This window comes from Micromys minutus (genome assembly GCF_963924665.1).
Source record: "Micromys minutus genome assembly, chromosome: 12".
Taxonomy (NCBI): domain Eukaryota; kingdom Metazoa; phylum Chordata; class Mammalia; order Rodentia; family Muridae; genus Micromys; species Micromys minutus.
The window spans coordinates 26,882,647-26,904,428 of NC_137981.1; the positions used below are offsets into that span (position 1 = coordinate 26,882,647).

General features: G+C 44.4%; 2 protein-coding genes across 2 annotated transcripts in view; one reads left to right on the top strand and one right to left on the bottom strand.

Moving 5' to 3' along the window:
- WDFY4 (WDFY family member 4) overlaps positions 1-21,782 on the top strand; it is a gene marked incomplete at its 5' end in the record, with an annotated part of 200,092 nt that overhangs the window by 153,783 nt on the left and 24,527 nt on the right. The window contains 4 exons of the mRNA XM_080926733.1: positions 16,676-16,718; positions 17,642-17,761; positions 20,142-20,259; positions 21,177-21,286. Of these exons, the coding sequence (XP_080782859.1) occupies positions 16,676-16,718; positions 17,642-17,761; positions 20,142-20,259; positions 21,177-21,286 (391 nt within the window). The remainder of the gene's footprint in view (positions 1-16,675; positions 16,719-17,641; positions 17,762-20,141; positions 20,260-21,176; positions 21,287-21,782) is intronic.
- LRRC18 (leucine rich repeat containing 18) lies at positions 257-1,024 on the bottom strand (the record flags this gene model as incomplete). The annotated part of the gene is made up of 1 exon (XM_080926016.1): positions 257-1,024. The coding sequence occupies one exon, from the start codon at positions 1,022-1,024 to the stop codon at positions 257-259; it is 768 nt and encodes a 255-aa protein (XP_080782142.1).

The window sequence follows — 21,782 nt, forward strand, 5'->3', positions numbered from 1 at the left end:
CCCTGTGCTTGCAAACATGAGTGTGTGTGTGTGTGTGTGTGTGTGTGTGTGTGTGTGTGTGTGTGTGTGTGCAGGAAAGAAGTGAACTGCACAGAATGACAGGAAACCAAAAACCAAACCATAGTCCAAGAGGTAGAGAATGGTGTTTTATGGCTTGGATGGAAAGGCTCCCACAATTATACAAGAGCCCTCTCCCCTGGGTGTAGCCCACTGCCTTGTCTTCCCTCCTTTCTCCCTCCTGCCTCAGGGTCCCAGGTCACCTCCATTCTTCCTGGGATTCCTTGGCCGTTGAGTTGGGTGAAACCAAATTGGAAAAGATAGCCTTTCTCGGTGCAGAGGGGGCCATGCTCTTGATTTTGTTCAACTTGTCCCTGGCCTGTTGGCATTTGTGCAGGCAAGATGAACACAAATCCTTCTCTTCCACCAAGTAGAGGTTTTCTAGCCTTTTGATGGAATCTACGAACGCCTCTGATTCATCTGGATTTGGGAAGGGGTTCCTCTTTATGTTGAGCTTCTTCAGCTTGGGGAGTTTGGAGATGCTGCTGGGGATAGTAGTCAGTAGATTGTCATGTAGCCCCACTTCATGGAGCTCCTTCAGTGCCCCCAGTGTGGTGGGCACACTGTCCAGGTGGTTAAGGCCAAGATTCAGGGTACGGATATTCTTTAGTTGGTTCAGTTCTACAGGCAGTCCATTGGTGGTCAACCTGTTGTTGCTGACATTGAGGAAGAGGAGGGAGGTCATCTGGCCAATGGATTCGGGGAGCTTGTCAATATAATTACTGTGCAGGTCAAGCCATCGCAGGTTCTGGAACTTGGAGATGGAGTCAGGAAGTTTTCTGATCTGATTCCGGCTAAGATCTAGCTCATCTACATCATTGAGCCGCAAGATACACTTGGGGAAGGTGGTGATTCCCATCTTGCTCAGATCAAGACGTTTTCTCCCATCAAATGTGATTTTGATGCAATTCTTTGCCACATTAAGGGTGATCTTTTTGCCTTTAGGGCCTTTCCCACCCTTGGCCATTGTCTCAAAGTATGGGAGTGTATTTGAAGAATGATTTTCCTGAGTTGATGGTGATGAATTTGAGGAAGAAGTCACATGAAACTGCTAGAAGGTTGGCTCTGATAAGAACAGAAGAGACAAATCTAATTAGTAGGAGACACCACACTATCCTTTGATCCCTGGTGATACAAAGAAACAAAAATTCAAAAACAAAACAAAACAGGGTAGCAGAGAGGAGTCAGGGCAGCTGTAGGAGCAACCAACACCAGAGGTCTTCAACTGTTCTTAACTCTTCAGGTTTCAGTTTCCCAGGTGTGTGTGTGTGTGTGTGTGTGTGTGTGTGTGTATGTGTGTGTGTGTATGTGTGTGTGTGTGTGTGTGTGTGTGTATGTGTGTGTGTGTGTCTGTGTGTGTGTGTGTGTGTGTGTGTGTGTGTGTGTGATGTGTGGCTATGTGCTATCTCACTGACTCACATATAGAGTCTCCTTAGTATTGTCAAAAGACCATCCTGGGCAGGGAGGGGCTGCTATCAGAGACAACAGAAGCCTGGAGGGAAGGAAATAGAGTGTTAAAAATTACTATAATATTTCTCTCACCCTTGAAACCCAGAAGAGCTCACAGGCCTTGGTTACTGTTGCTGAAAAATGACGTGGGCAGTGCTAGGCCTGGGGAGTCTGGGCTTATCTCCACAGCAGGACCCAGAATCCCACCATTCTCCCTAGGCATGGAGCCACCCAGAGTGGACCTGGCAAAGCTCTTGGAGAATGTCATTCATCTCCAGTGCCCCACAGCCTCTGCCACATCCCTCCCACTGACATCAACTAAAGATTGTTCTGCATAGATAGGTATGGAGACAGCAAGGTGAGTACCACACAGAGCTTCAGAATACAGAGGGTGACAGAAGACCCTGGCCAAACAAACAACTGAAAATAGCCTTCCCTCTAGAAGAAGCCACTGGAATGATCTGCATGATGAGTCAATCTATTTATGTAGCTGCAGGAAATGGATCCACTAGGATAGGGACTATGGGCTTGGGGCACTAGGCTACCAGACATTTTTGGGGATAGTGGAGCCACCTAGACCCTGTGCTGGGCACAGTTACTTGGATCTATATATATTTAAAGCTCAGAGATTTGCATCCCCAAAGGAGACATGGTAGTGTAACAGCATTTTAAGATAATCTTTTAGAACTTGAAACTAAGTAAAACTTCAGGGTCAATCTCTGTGACTTTCTCCCTGTACCTCCTTCTTGAGCCTAGGAGGGACATTGAGGACATTTTCATGTATGCCTGCAACAGCCCCATTTTGTCTTTCCAAGAGCAGGCAAGTATGAAGTACCTGGGCTTTGCTGAAAGAGATGTTCACTGGAGGCATGTCCAGGAAACTGTTCTATACTTGAGTTCACAAAAAAAAGAGAGATGAGCTCAGCCCAGGAAAGCCCATATACTGATGACCACGTGTTTGTCAGTGTCTCACCACAGTAGAGTTCCCAGACATCTCAAACAAAGTGAGGAGCTGGTAGTGAAAGCTGAGCTTCAAATAAATAAGAAATAGTCTTAACCTGAATTTCTCAAATCGTGTGTTGTCCTATGTTTGACAACTATAACCTGGGGCCTGAAAACGTAGTAAATAAAATTGCCCTTTGTCTGAGGTCCTTCTCCATCCTTTGGGACCTATTTAAACCAAGCTTCTTTGTTTATTCTTGCCTGAATCCATCTGTTTACCCATTAATTGAATGTACTGGGGTCCTTCGTGGTATCTAACCTCTGAATGACACAGGTTTTAAATGAGCTCGCACCTCAAGTTTGACCATCTGGATGGTCATCACTGATCCTGGCCACCAGACTGCCCTGCATATTTAAATGTTGGCAGCCATTGGTTTTTCTTCTTTGGCGATAAATTTAAGCATTGGTTAGAAGACTTCTAGACAGGAAAGGATGCTTCCATTAGACTGGTATCCAGCCAGACCATCTGAACCTGCTCACACAGCTCACCCATGCTTTGGGAAAAAAAAAGCCCTACCAGGTCTGAGCCGTGGAGGCAAGGAAGCAGTAAGGATCTGGCTATAGCACACTCTTCCATTAAGGAACCCCTCTCCAATGGGACCTTTGGCTCAGAGCCTGTCCATTAATCAGCTTAAGGCAGAGTAGGGGCCTGACTGGACTAATGCACTTTGAAACCTCCCTAGTGAGTCTGGATCCCCAGACAGATCAAATCAGGTGGGAGTATGAGGAACGCCCCCCCTCCTTAATGCATCTCCTCAAGGTCACTCTTTGATAACTGGTATCATCAGCTGTGGAAGGCATGTTGTACTGTGATGATCAGACCCTTCTGATCCTGGAAGTTCTTTAGTACCACTAAAATGAGGCATTGCCATGAGCTCTATTTCAGGGGCAGAGAAAGCAGGGACCTTTCTCCTGTTACTCTTTGTTTAAGGCCAGGCTCATATACCCACAGCATAGAGAGTAAATACTGACAGTAGAAAAGTTAAACAGAGAATCTTCCCATATAATCAAAATTTAATAAATAGGTTGTTCCTTTCAATTCATAAAAGTCTTCAAATCCCATAGTGTGCAAACCATATAACCCTGAAGTCATAGGGAGAAACACAGAAATACTAGGGATAGACAGATGAGCTATGGATGGGGAGGGAGGGAGGGAGGAATCGATGGCTCATAGACCTGAATGAATACAGAGCCCAGTACAAGGGGGTTCCACGTGAGCCCAGTTTACTTGTGCTTTACAGTACGTATGTTTTCTACTGGGGAGAAAAGGGGGACAGTTGGTCTGATTTTAATTTCTGAGTAATTTTTTTTATCTAGTCACTGTGAATGAAACAGCATGGAAGGGCACCCCATGGATATCTAAATTAAAAATGTAATGACAACCTATATTTTAATGCCATCAAAACATTTGCAAGCATCTTCAGCTCTAAGATCCTCATAATCATCATAATACTAGTATGTGTCTGGTGCCTCACACTCACGAGTCTTCGGCTTCGTTTTTAAGTAATGCTGTTTTTACAGGTTCAATTTGTTTGAATAACTTCCCAACATAGGATCATAGTGATTACTTCATTCTTTGGCTGATACGTTATATGTAGCATAGACACATAATTGAACTGGACCTGCCAAATGCCACTGTTTGGAGGAAACTATGTCACATGGATGAGAAATAGCCTTTGCTTGTGGGCTGTCTCTTGGGTGATAACAAGAACTTCCCTGAGAAATCCGTTAACCCCAAAGCACAGATGCTTATCAATATGACATAATGTTATACCCAATAAACCTTCCTTAGCCGTAGGAAAACAATGCATCTACTCTACCCAATATCCCCAGCATCTCAGCTCAGCCACACGGCACCTGTGCAGTGCTATTGGTAGAGAGGAGAGGAGAATCCCATGTCTCATTGTTAGACTGGGAAAAGAATTCAAATTAAGAACTTGCAAGTATGACTATGAGTACATGTTATTTTTGCCCCACTTGGACGTCAATAAAGCCAGGCCTGATCATCACAGGTTGAACATCTTTGGATAGCATTTCTTCTTTTTCCTATCTCATTTACTGGGCACAGAACAAGCTGGCTTCCCTCCTCTGTGGTTTCTCACATGGCTCCATACCATTCCCTGTGTCCTCAATCCCTCCCCTCAAACAGGTTCACTCACTTCAAGGACCCGAGTTAGTCACTTAGGGTGTAGAGACATTGGGGTCACTGAGAGCCTTGTGTGGAGATGGTATTTCTGGAAGTCCTGCTTTCTGACTTAGGCACAGTCTGCACAGAAGGAAATAACTACTGTTTGTCCAGCATCCATTCTGGGCCTGGGCCTGTGAGCTGGTTATGGGTATAACTGGGAAGTGCTCTATTCTTTCTACTAACTGCCTCCAGTTTGGAAAAATATGGAGAGTGTGGATAAATATTACAGGGACTTTGTCTCAGGGTTTTCTGATGTTTATTGTGGAAATGCTGCCAGCTGGCCAGTCGTGCACCATCATTGACTAGGAGAGATGTGCTCTTGTCCTTGATCTGAATGTGCTACAGGGCTCTGATGTGTCTACTCTTTATGGCCATTACACCAGAGACCAATCCTGTTTATCAAAAGAAAGAGACTGAGACTCAGAATCATCAAGTGATCTGCCCCAGGTCATACAGGGCACAAAGTCAAACCTAGATGATTCTAATAGCTAAAGGTATACACAGACTTCCACTGTAATCTGCTGTACCTCAGCCTTCTTTTTGTTACGTGTGCTACAGTGGTGACAAATGTCTCCTGAAGGGGTCACAGTGCTGCCTTCCATTGGCTTCCAAGTGGGAGAAGCATTCTGGAATCCTAGTGTTGGCAGACTAAAGCCCTGCCTAGCCTTCTGCAACACAATATTAGGGTTACACTCAATCTCACGAAGGTGAATTCTTACTAGTAGGCTCCATGACAGTGGGTTAACCAAGTGTGTTAGGGTCCCCAGATTCTATATTTGAGGAATATATATGGATATAGATATGGATATGGACATGTATTGTGCATATGCATATATATGTATATGTGAGATATGTGCATATGAGATCTATTTGCATATATGTGCATATATATGGCATAAATTTTAATAACATTCAATAGCATTAATGAGGCAGTTTAACTGTTAAAAGCAAACGCAAGAAAGATTTTAGAAGTCATACATAAATGTGAGAACTTTTCTCATGAACATATATACATATACACACATAGGAGTGAGGAAGAAGGCTTCTGAGAGGTACCTCCACCAGGACCTATGGTCTACACATGTCATCTGTTGCCAGCTATCAGTTGATGCTTCTGTCCCTTTTCCATCTCTCCTGATGTCACATAGCCAAACCAGCCTCACAAATCTTTGTCTTTCCTTCCATCCTTACACTTCCCCTCAGAATCAGGGCTGCACTTTCTGTTCTGCAGGGAGGATGCTGAGTGGTTGAGTGGGGTGGGGGTTGGGTGAGTGACCTGGTCCAGCCCACACAGAGATTTGTTTTAGAATTGGAGAGGAGGAATCTTCTTCCCACCTCATCCCAGCTCCCTCCCAGCCCAAAGAACAGCAGTGTGCACACATGCTGATCACGCACTGATCCGGCAGCTCTCTGGTTAATCTGGTAATGCTGTTCGGCGGATCTTGCTGGGACCTTCTGCATTTACAGGCTTGCCCACCCTCTGTTATTTACTTCTCTCTCTGCACCAGTGTGGCTCGGCATACATGCTGCCTGGAAGCCACTATCTGTCAAACTGCCCTCTTCCCCCTGGTGGGTAATAAGAATTCAACTTTTATTTGGAGCAAAAGTTCCCCAGGGGTCACATGGCCCCATAACGAAAGATTATGATTTCTTATTGGTTTAATAGCATCTATTTTGTAATTCTGAATGTACTCCGTTTTAATTGGATTTGTTAAAGGAACAAAAGGAAATAGGTGCCTTACAATTAAAATAAAATTTTAAGATTATTAGCTTAACAGACTAGAAAGGCCTTGTTCATCAACCCCAAGTTCCAAACATAGAAGTAGCCTGAATGCAAGCAGAGGACAAAGGACCCCTGTCAGACGCTGCTTCCAGACCCTGGACACGGCTCAGCTCTGTGGCAGCCGCCATGGTTTGAGCTCCACTCGCTCTGACACATTTGCTCGCTTTTCCTTTCCCAGCCACTCTTTCTCTGACAGACCAGGAAACTGGGCTTCAGAGAAGCAGTATGGCAGAGTGGGTGGAGGTGCAGAGCCGGCCACCTGCTTCCCACTTACCATCCGAGGGATCCCGGACATCCTTCTGAGTCCCGTGAGCCCCAGCTTTCACTGCTGGCGATGGAGAGTACAGAGGCTCAGCCCAAGGGTGGGCTGGGATACAAGGAAAGAGCATGGCAGCCTTTGGAAGGGGCAGAGGGGAGCAGCAATAGTTGGATAGAACCTGCCAACAGTGGACCTGTGCTGGGTAGAACCCCCTGTAAGGTTCAGCCTGGCACCTTCATGTGCTAAAGTAGTCTCGACCTTCCTAATGCCGTGTTCCTTAAATACAGTTCCTCATGTTGTGGCGATCCCTCCCCCGCCATCTATAAAATGATTTCTTTGCCACTCCACAACTGTAATTTTGCTAGTTATAAATCATAATGTAAGTATCTCATATGCAGGATATCTGATAGGTGACACTCAAAGGGGTTGTGACCTACAGGTTGAAAACTGCTGATGGAACTGTGACAGCCATCAGTGCCTCCTAGGCTTTTTCTTCATCCTGGAAGTCAAGGGGACACATGGACCCTTCAAGGCAAACAGGGCCTATGTCATGTGAGGAGACCTGTATCACATGCATCTTTGTATGCATTACATAACACCTCTTGGCCCTGGTACAACTAACTGGATTTATTATTTTTCTATATATATTAAGATGATTTCTAGAATGCATTTTTTTAAGTTTTGTGGCTGAAAGGAGATTTAGGCATGCCAGTGTTTGTTGGTCACTGAATGTGATGGCTAATCTTGGGTGTGGTACTCTTAGGGTTAGAAATACTTTCAGTTTAACATAATGTATAGATTTTTTATAAGCATGCACACACACACACACACACACACACACACACACACACACACACACACACTTGGAGGCCAGAAGTGGGTCTTGAATCTCTTAGAACTGGAGTTATAGGTAGTTTACTTACCTACCATACATGGATGCTTTGAGACATGGAGTTATAGGTAGTTGACTTACCTACCATACATGGATGCTTTGAGACATGGAGTTATAGGTAGTTGACTTACCTACCCTACATGGGTGCTTGGAGACATGGAGTTATAGGTAGTTGACTTACCTACCCTACATGGGTGCTTGGAGACATGGAGTTATAGGTAGTTGACTTACCTACCCTACATGGGTGCTTGGAACCATGTTTGGGTCCTCTGGAAACAAGTGCTCCTGATTCATGATCCATCTCTTCAGACGTGCTGCCTCTATGGTAACATGTGTGGTGGTATGTGACTGTGCAGGAAGGGCTTGGTAGCATCATAGTTGGAGGCAGTTTAATTGAGTTAAATCTTGTAGCTGGACATTGGCTACTTTCTAGGTTCTTTTTTCTTCCACCCCCTCCACCTATCTCCTTCCACCCTGTTATAACAAGCAACCGGCAACCCATAACCTCCTCTTTTGGGGCCTTAGCACTTATATATCCTATGAAAAGTTTGCAGAACTCCAAACATCACACACTCGAAGGAAATATCTGCAGCTGGCAAAATAACACCCCTGCTAGAGCACAAGACAAATCATAGTCAGCTGCTGTGGATAATCTGAAGCAGCCCATATCCCATGCCTGGGATTAAAACGAAAGCATAATCCCAGAATATTTCTGTGTTATTTTCAAAGAAACCAAAATTATCACTACAAAACCCAGAAGAGAAGGGAAAGCATCCAGAGGGAGAGATGGTCTAGGGTGAATGCCGGAGGTTGGGATGCAGAGATGAATTGATGCACCCAGCTGTCGGGAATGGAGGGAGCTGTTTCTAAGACTTTAGGAAATAAAGACAGAACTTTCCACATATAAGATAGAAGCAGTTCAAACATTGAATAAAAGATGGTTGTTAATTAATGTATAGTCACAAAATGAATTAAATATGAAACAACGCAGAAGCCTAAAAGTGCAAATAAGGTAAGATGTTTAAGATAATAACAAAGTATTACATGGCCACATGAGCCCAGTGCTCTTATAAGTAAGCACGAATACATAAAAGCAGCAGTGGAGAAGCATATAAGCAACAGCAGTCATGCTGTCTGGAGATGAGGGCACTGCTTGTCAACAGCGTCCAGATTCTCTGCACACATATTCACATACACTGATTCAAAGTGACACTTTTCCATGTTGCACAAATTCTGATGACTTTTACTACTCTCTCTCTCTCTCTCTCTCTCTCTCTCTCTCTCTCTCTGTGTGTGTGTGTGTGTGTGTGTGTGTAAGAGCAAGACTGTAAGATTTTAAGCATGTGAGTGACCCCTTTCTCCTGACTTAAGACAGACAGACATGACTGTTACCAAGAATCATCTGAACAACTACTACTGTGTTTAGGATAAGGTCAAATCTTGAAGGCTGCCCATGTTGGAGCCATCTGGTCTGTCTCCTTCCAGATGTGTGTGCAAGCACTATAGGGAAATAAGCAGTGGGCGCCGTGGTTGCCAGCCTGTTTGGGGTGCTATAATATGTCTGGGTTCAGTAAAATGGATCAGCACATCTTAATTTATTAAAAAGAATAGATGAAATGATTAAGATATACTAAAGGGTGTGATGAGAATGTAGTGATGCCAGGGCCTATGGACTAAGATTAATCTGGCAGCATCATACACCATTCCCTCCTTCCCACCATCAATCAACCCTGGCCACTCCATTTGTCTGTTGTCAACAGCAGCCTCCTGAACAAAACCACTGCAACCTTTAAACACACGCTGTTAATACTACACCAGCAATAAAAGAATGTAAAGGCAGCTTATAGATGTATTTACACCTAAGTTCAAGCTAATCACTCATTCATTTGTTCATGTATTCATTCATTCATTGGTTTTTGCTGTAATTGTACTTATTGGCCAGGTGACAGGCAGAATATGACTAAGGCAGACAGTGTTATGATTTCTCTGAATTTCTCAGTTGCTGAGCAAGCAAATCAGGAAGCCAGGGGGCCATTTCTAGGGATGTAAATCCTCTGCTTTTACGGAGAGTGCTGGAGTCAGGAAGCAGATACCAGGGGTATGGGAGAGACTGATTTCAGAGGAAGCTGGGAAGCCCTCTCTAGGAAGGTTGCATTTGTACTGTTACTTGAATGCTTAGATGCCATGTGGGAAGACAAAAGGAAGAATAGTTCAGGATGGGGGTGCGGGCAGTCTCAAAGACAGATGTGCTGAAGGTAGGGGAAACTGGGATCTTAGAGGAGATGTGAGAACATCTGGAGCAGAGAGAATGAGGATGTGGACAGAATGTGGGCAGGACCTGGCACACGGAAGTGAGAGGTTCAGGACTATGGCCTTAGCCACCCACTTTCTGCTAATAGGTAACTTTGGCAGGGAGTCACTGTCTTTTCTTGACTCAGTTTCTTCAGGTAAACCAAGGCGGTCAAAGGGTCACAGGATATATAAGGTACATGGCATAAAAGATGCTTAATATGTGTGTGATGTGCCACCTGCTCAGAGGCAGGCCTGTGCATGCCTGGCTAGAAACGGCTGGCTGCTGGGGAGACAGGAAGGGGTGAAGTTGGGTGGATGAAGACTGAGCAGGGCAGCAGGAGAGAAAGGTAGTGTGCAACCAGAGGTATGTTTCATATCTGTTGTTCCAGCCGTTTGAAGCTTTGTAGACTGTAAGTGAGACAGAGGAAACACAAAAAAATAGACTGAAAAGTTCTAGCAGTCCTGGAATTTACTATTCATCTCTTTGCCTTTTAATGGGGTTCTGTGGAAGTGCTTAGTGAGCCTCATCTCATTTAACTCATACACCCCATGTCCAGGAATAAAGTCCAAGGCCTTGACAGCCTTTCCTTTCTCAGGCTACACACTACCAACCTAGGGCCAGCATTTCTTGTTTCCATGTACTGTTCTGGTTGGTGTTTCCATGGAAGTTTGACTTTAAAGTGTCCTGCGTTGCATTTGGTTTTTCTAAGCCAAGAGGCAAGCTCCCGATTCATGACTTTCTCTAGGTGCTGGAGGGAGCTGAGCTAGGTTCTGTGGGAATAGTCATCTTATCCTGGTCAAGTCCTATCCTCAAGGCTTTTCACAAACAGAAAATAAGGTGTGTGTAGGTCACAGACCCAGTTATGGTATTAGGACAGGTCTCATCACTGAGACTGAAAGCTGGTAAGGATGGTGGGGAATGAAACTGGTGATGATCTAAGGTGCTGTTTGCAACAGCTCTCCTAACAGGGGGAGGAGGGGTGCTTTCGGTTACGTGCCTGGGCCTTTGTTAGCACCAAACAAGGGTCCTGGAAAGATCCCCTGGATTCCCCATCACTATCACAACAGAAGGGGGCAGTTTAGGAAGTTGTCCGCCTCCCAGCCACAGGAGACCCCTGGAGACTCACAAAGAAGTTCCTGACAAGCACCAGCACAGACAAACCACCAGGAGACAAGCTTGGGCACCCCAGAACCCTGCAGGAGACAGTAGCTATGGACACTTCCCTTTTGCTCTGGAGGCTCACACTCAAACCCTGGGGACAATGTGTCATTCTACCCTGGAGGCCAGTCACTGCTCTGTCCTTCCTTACTTCGTGTGAGACTCTTGGTCTTTCTGGGCCTTCATCTTACCTCCCCCTGCTATGGGCCAGCAAAGGTGCTTAGAGAAACTCCATGTACCCAGTGGTCATATATCCCCCTTGCTAAGCCTGGGTCCAGGCACCTGAAAACCAGCCTGTATCCCAGGCCAGCTGTCCTGGCCAGGATGTTTGGCCTCCTTTCCTAAATAATTAATTGGCTGATCAGCTGGCATCTGGACTTGGTAAAGGAAGCACTGGGGAGAGGAGGCAACTGTAAACTGCTTCTGCAGAGAGGGAAAAGCAGGTTCGAAGCAGAATAGTAAGTGATGGCCACCAGGAGCAGAGCCTTACCTGCTTTGTGTCCTTAAGCTCCTTCACTGTCAAACTTTGTCTCCAGGCAACAAGAGTCTTGGGACTTGGAGTTAATCAGCATAGTCTTGCCAGCCTGCAAAGGAAAACAGGCTTGAGAGTGTCTCCATGGTACCTGTTTCCAGGAAGAGGAAATTTGATCCAAACCGTGACCCCTCCCTGGGTGTTTCCCCAGGCTTCCAGTGGCAGGGTGAGAGTGAGGGTGAGAGTTTTCAGCAAAGCATCTTCCCAGGGCAATCCCCCTAGTGGACACTGAAAAGCCCACGGGGCACCTAGGCCTGCGACCTATCATTTGACTGTCTTCTTATTTTCACGGATTTGTGGGTTTTCCTGCTTTTCATTTGTGGGGAGGGCTGTCTTTTATATGTTTATTTACCTGAATTTATTTACTTGCAGTTTTATTTTTCTTTTAACCCATTTGGATCAAAGCAACCACAGTATTCATGAGTCTGCTGTCACTTTCCCTGTTGACTGGTGTCCGTGATGTGGCTGTGATGTCTCCCGTTCATGCACTGCCTTTCCTGATGGTGCTCCTTTGACACCATGGGGGAGTGAGGCTGCAGTTCACATACCTGTGTGTTTCTTGGCTTTGTTTGCCAATGAGCATTTCCTTTAGCTCAGTGGTTCTCAACCTTCCTAATGCTATGACCATCTAATGCATTTCCTTCTGCTGTGGTGACTCCAACCACCAAATTATCTCATTACTATTTCAATGTATTTTTGTTACTGTTGTGAATCATACGGCAAATATCGGTGTTTTCTGATAGGCTTAGGCAACTCCTGTGAAAAGGTCATTCAATCTCCAAAGGGGTCATGGCTCACAGGTACCATGCTTTCGATTAAGTTTCTAATATTTAAGAAAAATAACCAAACAACATTATTCTGAAAATTTTTAAAAAATGACATTTCAGAAACAAAATGTGTAGAAATAAAACTAATATTATAAACTCATCTAACCAAACATAAATTAGAAAATAAATAGAATGGCAAGTCAATATTTTCAATTCATAATTAATCCAAGCAATAAAAATTTTTAAAGTATAAAAGAGCAAAATGAACTAATTTTAATGTAAAAAGAATTTTAAAAATAACCATTAAAAGGGTTTTGATGGCGCGATATCACTACTATTTTATGTTTTAGCTTAAAGATAAAGACAAAATGCATTGATGAATTTATGTAATAAGGGATTTAGTTGAATTAACAAATATACTTAGGAAACCAGGAATAACATACTCTAAGGAATACTCTTAAGGAGTATATACTCCTTAAGGAAAGCAGGAATAACCGGGAGCTGGATGTAGCAGAGGCACTGAAAAGGCCGTTACCTTCATTTATGTTGAGGAAATAGGCCTTAGTGAGTATCAGACACAAATGAGGTATTCATGTAATCTAGACCAGGCTAGACAGTCATCAAATATTCTTATGAGGTCTAGAACTGTATAGAAGATGTGCATATTAGGAGTGGGTGGTAGAGAAAGCCATAAGAGAAAGATCAACAGTCCATTAATCAAAGGGAAAGTCTTTAGTTTGAAAGTATATTCCTGTCTTCTTCTGGATTTTCTTTCTCTTTTGTTTTTTTAAAGACAGGGTCTAACGCTGTAGCCCAGGCTAACCTGAAAACCTGTGATTTCGCTGCTCAGCCTGCCCTATGGGGAGTTTATATGTGGAAATGACTATGCCTAGATGTCCTTCTTGATTTCTATTGATCTATTGCCTGAATCTGAAAACTGGGGTTCAGGTCAACCTGAATTTGCTTCTGAGGGGCAAACAAGGTAACCTAGAAAATAGATTTCCAGAGCCAGCTTCCTGGCTTCTTGGTAGATGACTGCTCATATCAGGCACTGTCTTTTAGCATCATTTAGCACGTTCTTTCCCTATCCAGAGGACATTATGTGTCCCAGAGTAGTGCAAGACACAGGATTCCCTGTCCTGAGATGCTCAACACGCCCACCAGATATGATTCTAGCTTGCTGAAATTAGCGAATTTTCTTCATTGTGGTTTTGTGGGGGCTTGCTTTTGCTTGTTTGTTTGTTTGTTTGGTTGGTTGGTTTCTAAAATGATTTCGTTTGAGAATCAGACCTCCCGGCTACCCATATGCTGGTCTATCATGTCTTTAAAACTGTTCCATAAAAGTCAGAGCAGCATGGAAGAAGTTGGAGGGTTGGGGGCGGGGTATGGAGATGTTTCTGCTCTGACTCGGAAGCCCATGTTAAACTTTAGGCTTTCATTTAATATCTTCAAAGTTGGGGCTAGACTTAGCCTCCTAGTCTCGGAGGCAGGGGCCCCAGGTTCCCCTCCTGATTGGAGGGACTATAGATTCCAGATAGTTGGCAAAAAAAGACTTTCTCTTAGTCTGAGGACTAACTCAACACCTCTGAAGGCCCAACACTAGATAGCTCAATTGAGCCTCTAGAAGATATATGTTCTAGAAACACAGCTAGGATTGTCACTACTACCCTTCCAGAAGTTGGTGTCATGTGGTGTTGAGATGTTGGTTGGGTAGAGCTGTCCTCAGCAAGCAGAAACAAAGCATGACCATGAAGTAACACCATTAAGCATTAATATATATGGCACTTGGAGCCTGGAATGTCCCAAGGTAACATAATATCATAAAGAAGAAGCCTGGATGAAAATCCTTTTAAAATAAAGGAGTGGATCCAGTATGAAGTTGCTGGGAGATGGCCTTCTCATCTCTGAAGGTCATCCAGAAGAGGGTGAATAATGGAGCTTAGGGATGGCGAGGGCATAGATGTGGCATGTCTTCTGTGAAGGTCAAGCTGGGCCACCTTCAGAATAGACAAGACCATACTTCCTCATCTTCAATGGTTTCTTATGAGACCTTCTGTCCTTCTAAACTCAGTTCCACATTTCCCAAGGGCTCAAACTCCATATGGATTCCTGGTTAACTATGCGACCCGGCCGGCTGGGTTGACAAAGGAGGATATACATCATTCGAGAGTCACCCAGAAGGGTATGGGCAGAACTGAGCACATCTTCATTAGTAAGCAGGTCCCCACTCTTGCTACCACACTCTTCTTCCTTCTGTAGTGGAAAACAGTCAACATGCTGTGCTTGACCATTATCTGTTCGTGTCACACGAGGAGTCAGTGCTCACACCTGTTTCAGCCTTATCCACACTCAAGGTAACACTTGCTCTCCACACTACTATGTAGAGTGGCTATCGTGTTGAACGAGAGATAAGGAAGGTTCAGACAGTCCTGGTGTCCCTGTCTGAGCCCCTTAGTCAAATGGTGTCAAGTAAGTGAGAGTCCAGATTTTCTCAGCGTCAGAGCCATTATTGCCTCTCCCAAAACAAGGAGACTTTAGGAAGTCAAGAAACACATCTGACATCTTATTTCATCTTCAACACACCTTATTGTGATAGAGCAATTTATCAGCTAAAAAGAAGTGATTTTTTAAAAAATCTATCACCAGGTATGTATAACCAATTCATGGAGTACCTCAAGAGACAGACTTACTTTTTAAAAGATTGAGAAACCAAAAGTAGAACTCACTTTTGGTTGGCTGTCTTACCACCATTTGGTAATAGCGTCTTTCTCTGGTGGTAGCAAAAAGGATAGGTCTTCATAGGAGCTCATAGCCAATGATTAGAGTATGGGAGAGGAGAGCCCTTGCTTCTCCCCAACTCCATTCCCCTCTCAAGATACCTCACAAATGACCACAGGCAGAATTCTAGAATGTTTCTGAAAGGACGGGTGACAGAGGCTTTCTCACTTCCTGAACTCTGAAAGGCCACATTTTATCCCAAGTTCTCACTCTTCTTTCATATTTTAAAATAAAAATTAGGTTCAGGAGGGTTCAGTATGCCAGGTCCACATGCTTATGGCTCTGGAATATCCCGAGGGTTCCAAGTAGCAATGATCACTGTCACTAGCCTGGCTCTGTTTGCTTTTATGGCTGTCAGAAAAGCCTGTCCTCCATGACTGTGTGTGTGTGGAAAGCCTGAGATGGCAGGTGGCATGTGGGGAGGGGGTACGAGGCATCTGTGAACAGTTGATTAGAGAACAAAGCGTCTGGGAAGATATGATACAGTTTGACTTGATTGAGCAGAGACCCAATCTTAAGGGTGGAGTGGAACTCTCATGGACATTTCAAGGAAAAAATATGGTCAAGAATTACACAGAGGCTGAAGAATTGAACTCTACAAGTCCTTGATGAATAGCAGAAGACAAGGCTCCTTCCCCACACCCAGTCCAACAGTGTGTTTTGATGCACCCTTCAATGCATTCTTCCAGATAGACCATACTTGCTTCACTCTATATGACTTAACCGCAGAAGTGTAAGATAGTGCCTTTTTTTTCAGAAAAATATCTGGGCATATGCTTGATCAAAACTGAAAACCTTCCTTACTCTTTAATCTAGTCGTGCCACAGCTAGAAACACACCTGTGTGCCATGGTCCTGAGACTGTGACACAAACTCAAGGCAATGAGAGATGGTCTCTAGGAGCCTGTTGAACAAGTGGGGTGGGGTGGTCAGAGTCCAAGTATAATAATTAAAAACAAAATACCACAAGCATATGGTCATTCATATGAGAAAATGTTTTCTGCACCAGCACACTTAGAAACTGTTAATTAAGTTTATTGAGTTCAAGCAGTAGTTTGCAGACTGCTTTTGTAATGTTCTAATGTAAACCCCCTAGTGGTGTTTGCATTTTCTACTGAATCACATCTATATTTATATATCTAAAAGTCTATATAGGACAAAGGAGGCCAAGTGATAAGAAGCCACGAGAATCCAGGAGGTGCTGAGAATTCGGTCTATGACCCCCCCCCCCGTTCTGCATGTTCTGGGGACATCTCTGCTGGTTACACTTAAGCATGTTATGGAATGTGTTTAAGGGTGGTGGGTGTGAAAAACTAACCTTTAGTTGGCAGGGTGAGTGAGACAAGAAGAACCAAGATGATGATATGTCTGTGCTGGCCTCTGAAAACTGTCAGTACTTGTGGAAGTCTGGGGATTTCCAGAATGCCCTGGCTCCACAAATTCGCAAGAAGCTCTATCTCTCGTACTGATGTTCATATCTTGGGGTATCTGGCCACACTGTGTTTTTCTGTACCACAGGAGACACCCGGGCTTCGATAGAACCATGCTGCAGAAGTGGCAGGTAACAGTCATTCGCTGGTGATGGTGGTAATGGTGAGGCACCCTGCAGGATGTAAAACAGAAAGGGGTCAGAGCCAGCAAGAAGAAGTGTGCCACATACTCAAGGAGGAAGCTTATGCTTTAAATTTACTAAATTCCAGATCTTTCTCTGACAAGCTCTCAAGGATGGAAGATTTGTCTTTGAATACTTTTTGACTAGGAAGCAGAGACTGTATGGGAACTTTGGGGTGTACATGCTCTCCTCCCTGAGAATGTCACACATACACATGCTGGGGAAAGCATGTGACACATGTCACACACACTATTTCTTAGGAAGACATGCATGGCTCCCAGCACAAATGAGTCCCTAGTCTGTGCTTTCAGTGAAAGAGAGACCCCCCCCCAAAGAAGCCAGCCCTGCAGATCTTGCCACATGCCACCCACATCTCCATTTGTGGATGTTTAGCTTAAGCCAGAAAGCCCTTGAGAAAGAGTTAAACTACTATAGACAGATGGAAAAAGGCCTTTCCCAGAGCATCAGAGGGAGGCTAGTGAGGGCTCCCTTTTCTATAACTACCGTTTTCAGTTCGTTTTTTCTTCTAATAGTGGAAGGGTCAACAATGAGCTTGTCCCCAGTGTCTGTGCTGACATTCAATCAGCATTTGAGTGTCATGCTTACGGTTTAAGACCAAAGAAAGCCAGACCCTTCGTTTCCGATTGTTGGTCTACTTCTTGGCCTCCTCCTGTGCACACTCAGACCAATGGATGCCACCCCGTACTGGTGCTGCTCCTGCATAAGCTGTGGACAGATAGCTTAGGTGCCAGTTGCCTCTGTGTTCTTGCCCCGGGGTCTAGGTTTATTTTTTGGGACTGAGGGTCAGGCCAGAATGACCTCAGAAAGGTATTGGATGTGTTTGGTTTGTCTCCTTGTATCTCTTCTGGTAGAAAAGAGAGATCAGCAATTTTGAATACCTCATGTACCTCAACACACTGGCTGGAAGGACCTACAATGACTACATGCAGTATCCTGTGTTTCCCTGGGTCCTCGCTGACTATACCTCAGAGGTAAGGTGTCCTCTAGGATATGACACAGGCTTTCTGAGGCTTTCTGTCCCTGTCATGAGCACACCAGAGCCTTGCTATGAGGTTCAGCTCCCTGGGTCTCGAAGCCACTAGGTTCTCCTGAAGCCATGGGAGTCTTTACCTGGGCTCCTGCCCCAGATGCATCAGTGAAGTGATCAACACATCTGTGATTATGTTAATCAATACATGCCTGACATAAGCCTCAGAGGGTTCCCTGTCACCCCTAAAGGAAACTGTTGCCCATCTCCTGGCATGTTTGTGTGGGGCAACAATGAAGTTCAAAATTCACAGTGGGTCTGGCCATGGGATTTATTCCTAGGATCAATATGTGCAGGGAGAAGGGAGGAGCTGGAGGCAGAGAGATGAAGAGAAATGGATAGTAGCCCATTCTGCCTGGTGTTGCTCTAGAATCTACTTGGCACCCAAAGATATGCCACAGTGTAGAGGCCCATGGCTAGATCAAACCACACACCTTTCTCGGCCTCCATTTTTTCATCTCAGCATGCAGGAGTAGTGGGGAGGAAAATCACACAGCAAAGTATGAGTGGTGTGTGTGTGTGTGTGTGTGTGTGTATGTGTGTGTGTGTGTGTGTGTGTGTGTGTGTGTGTGTGTGCACAACTGGATCATGGAGTTGGTCTGGATGCTGATGCTAGGGTTATCAGGAGATGTGTTGAGCAGGGTGTGAAGAACAGAAATTCATGAGTCATGGGCCAGAGCAGTAACCACCCTGACCTATGAATGCTTACGTGGAAGAGCCCAGGGTTGGAAGATGGAAGCTTCTGTGACTTTATATCTCCACTTATGACATGGAGTGCAGCAACATTTTTCCATTAGCCACCTTTTTTTTTTTTTTTTTTTTTTTTTTTTAAATCACACCTGTGAACAAGGCCTTACAAAGATGAACTTTCAAAGTTGAAAGATCAACCCATACTTTCAAAGTGGTCATTTCTATATAAATGTTCTCTGTTTAACACATACACATACCTTGTATATAGAATTCTGGCTCCTTTCTTGTATTTAAGGATTGGGAAATAAAGGGGGATGGGGCAGGGAAATATTCCAGTGGATATGGTAGTGTGTCCTATAGTAGCAGTACCAGGGGCAGAGATGGGACTTACAGGACCCTTGTTAGCTAGCCAGCTTTTAGTTTAGTAAAGACCTTCCTCACCCTTCTGGTATATTAGACAACATGGGCACCTGAGCACTTGCATACCTGTATCACATGCATTCAGCCATCTACAAACACACACACACACACACACACACACACACCACATACAAAAACACACATACCACATACACAAACACACATCACAAACACCACACACACACACCACACACACACATCACATACACATCACATACATACACACACCACACACACATCACATAAACACACTACACATACATCACATACACACTACACACACACACCACATAACATACACACCACACACACAAACCACACACACACACACACACACACACACACACCACAAACACACACATGGGACATTTCTCCTGAACATCTAGAAATTTGGGGAAATGAAAAGCTCTGGAAGCTAGTAACCATTCAGACCTGTCAGGAACCTGAGGAGGAGCTACTTCCCTTTTGTTCTGCCAGCCTTTGAAGTGGTGATAGCACTGTCCCTCTATCAAGGAGCTGTGACTCAGTGTTAGCCCAGTGGATTAAAGTGCTTTGTGCACAAGCTAGTGAAGAGAGTGCTTTAGGAAGAAACAAACCCTCTCAAAGAGATGCACACCCCAGGGATCCTCAGTGTTCTCCCCATCCCCAACACACAGAACTTGTCTCTGAAGATACCATGTCCTTCCCTTCCCCACCAAGGTGAATTCTCAAGGTCGGGAGCAGGGCCAGCATTATATGTCTTAATTGTCCAAAAGATGGTGGGCTCCAGAAAAGTGAACATGTTCTTCCCACCCGACCCCCACCCCAAACAAATCCTTTCTAGCTTTCTGTAAAATCAGTTTGACTCAAAGCAGGTCCCTGAACTATTACAGTAAATGATTTAGTAAGGGCAACAGTTAAAAGTCATATAGACAATGGGAATTCTTTTCAAAGTCCTTTTTCAGTACCTGATGGTCATGTTCTGATTTGGGTCAAGTTGGAACAGGCTCAGTTTGAACTCAATCTACCCTCCTCTTACTTCTCCTCTCTCCCCTATTAAGTCTTTGTGGATCACTGGCTTCAGGGCCATAAAACTCCAAGTAGCCAGCTAATCACGACAGGGGTTCAGACCAAATGACAATAAACCAATAAAGGAAACCGTAAAACTAAAGAGCGTGGCTCCTGGGGCAGCAGGAGTCTGGGGGAGTTAACCCAGCTGTGCATCTGCCTTCTAGATATTGAACTTGACGAATCCCAAGACTTTCCGGGATCTTTCGAAGCCAATGGGGGCTCAGACCAAGGAAAGGAAGTCGAAATTTACCCAGAGGTTTAAAGACGTTGAAAAAATTGAAGGTGGGTACATACCTGCTTGATTTTCACACACACACACACACACACACACACACACACACACACACACACACACACACACTGTCTCTCTGTCTCTCTGTCTCTCTGTCTCTCTGTCTCTCCCTCTCTCTCTCTCTCTCTCTCTGTGTGTGTGTGTGTGTGTGTGTGTGTATGCACACCATTATACACAAGTGTGTGCAGTGCCACTTTTCTCAACTTCTTGAAAAGGTCAGTAAAAACTTAGTGGGTTACCCAGTCTACCCATTATTGAGCTTAAATAAAGAATTCTCAAATCCAGCAGTTACTGTTGCAACCATATGAGAGAAACACCTGGAAGAATTTGTGAACAATACTAAAGTTCAGGTGTCACCTTTAGAAATTTGCTAAGGTGTCTGGAAAGACGACTCACTAGTTAACAGTTCCTGCTCTTGCAGAGGACCCCAGTTTGGTTCCCAGCACCCATATGGCTACTTTTAACTATCTGTAACTCCAGTTCTGTGGGATCCAATGTCCTCTTCTGCCCCTGGGGACATTGCATGTGTGTGGTTCACTTAATGAAGGCAAAACATTCACACACAAAATAAAAGGAGAACTTAAAATCTATGGCGAGATTTTAATGGTCATCCTGGGTGGAAATATGTATGCCAAGAGCCAGCCACGTTGTCTCTAAGGGTAGGGAAGATGGAGAGATTTGCACTAAACAGACTTTGAATGACAGAGTCTACTTCTGACTTGCTCTAGAACTCAGTCCTCAAACCCTATGCATTGCCTTTACAGTCCTTGCCGTATTTGTATGCCACTGGATGTTCGTGCCTTAATGGTCTTCTGTATGTCTTGAGTCCTGAATCTCAATGAATGTCTTTAGAAATTCTGTTCTCAAGCATAGCACAGCAGTTCTCAAGCGCGCCGTTGTGTTGCAGGGGACATGACCGTGCAATGCCACTACTATACCCACTACTCCTCAGCCATCATTGTCGCTTCCTACTTGGTCCGAATGCCACCCTTCACGCAGGCCTTCTGCTCCTTACAGGTAAGTGGCTGCCATTTCTTCCTGAGTACTAGGAAATGATCACACACAAGCTCCAGGCTTGGGTGATGATGGTGCTTCCTCTCTGAGAACTCAGACCCCAAATTGACACTGGTTCCTCTGCTTATAGGATTTTTTTTTTTTTTTAACCATCGATACTTGCCCATCTGCCTGATTGCCATAAAAATACACCAAATAGTAAGATAAGGTTACCCATGGAACACATAGAAAAAATAATACAAATATGAGAATGGAAAAAGGAAGCAGAAATTGTTGAGGCTAAAAAATATCTCACAGTCAAAGCTTGGTAAAGAGAGGGGAAGTTACCATCAGACAGCACAGATCTGTGTTCAGTGCGCCCAAAAGGCTCCATGGGACAAATAGACATTGGAAATAAAATGGACCAAAACAAAAGCCGGTTAAGGCAGAAAAAGAAACTGGCCATCTGGCCATCGTACCTATCTGTAAGCTCACAAACTGTTACCTTACAGCCCAGGAT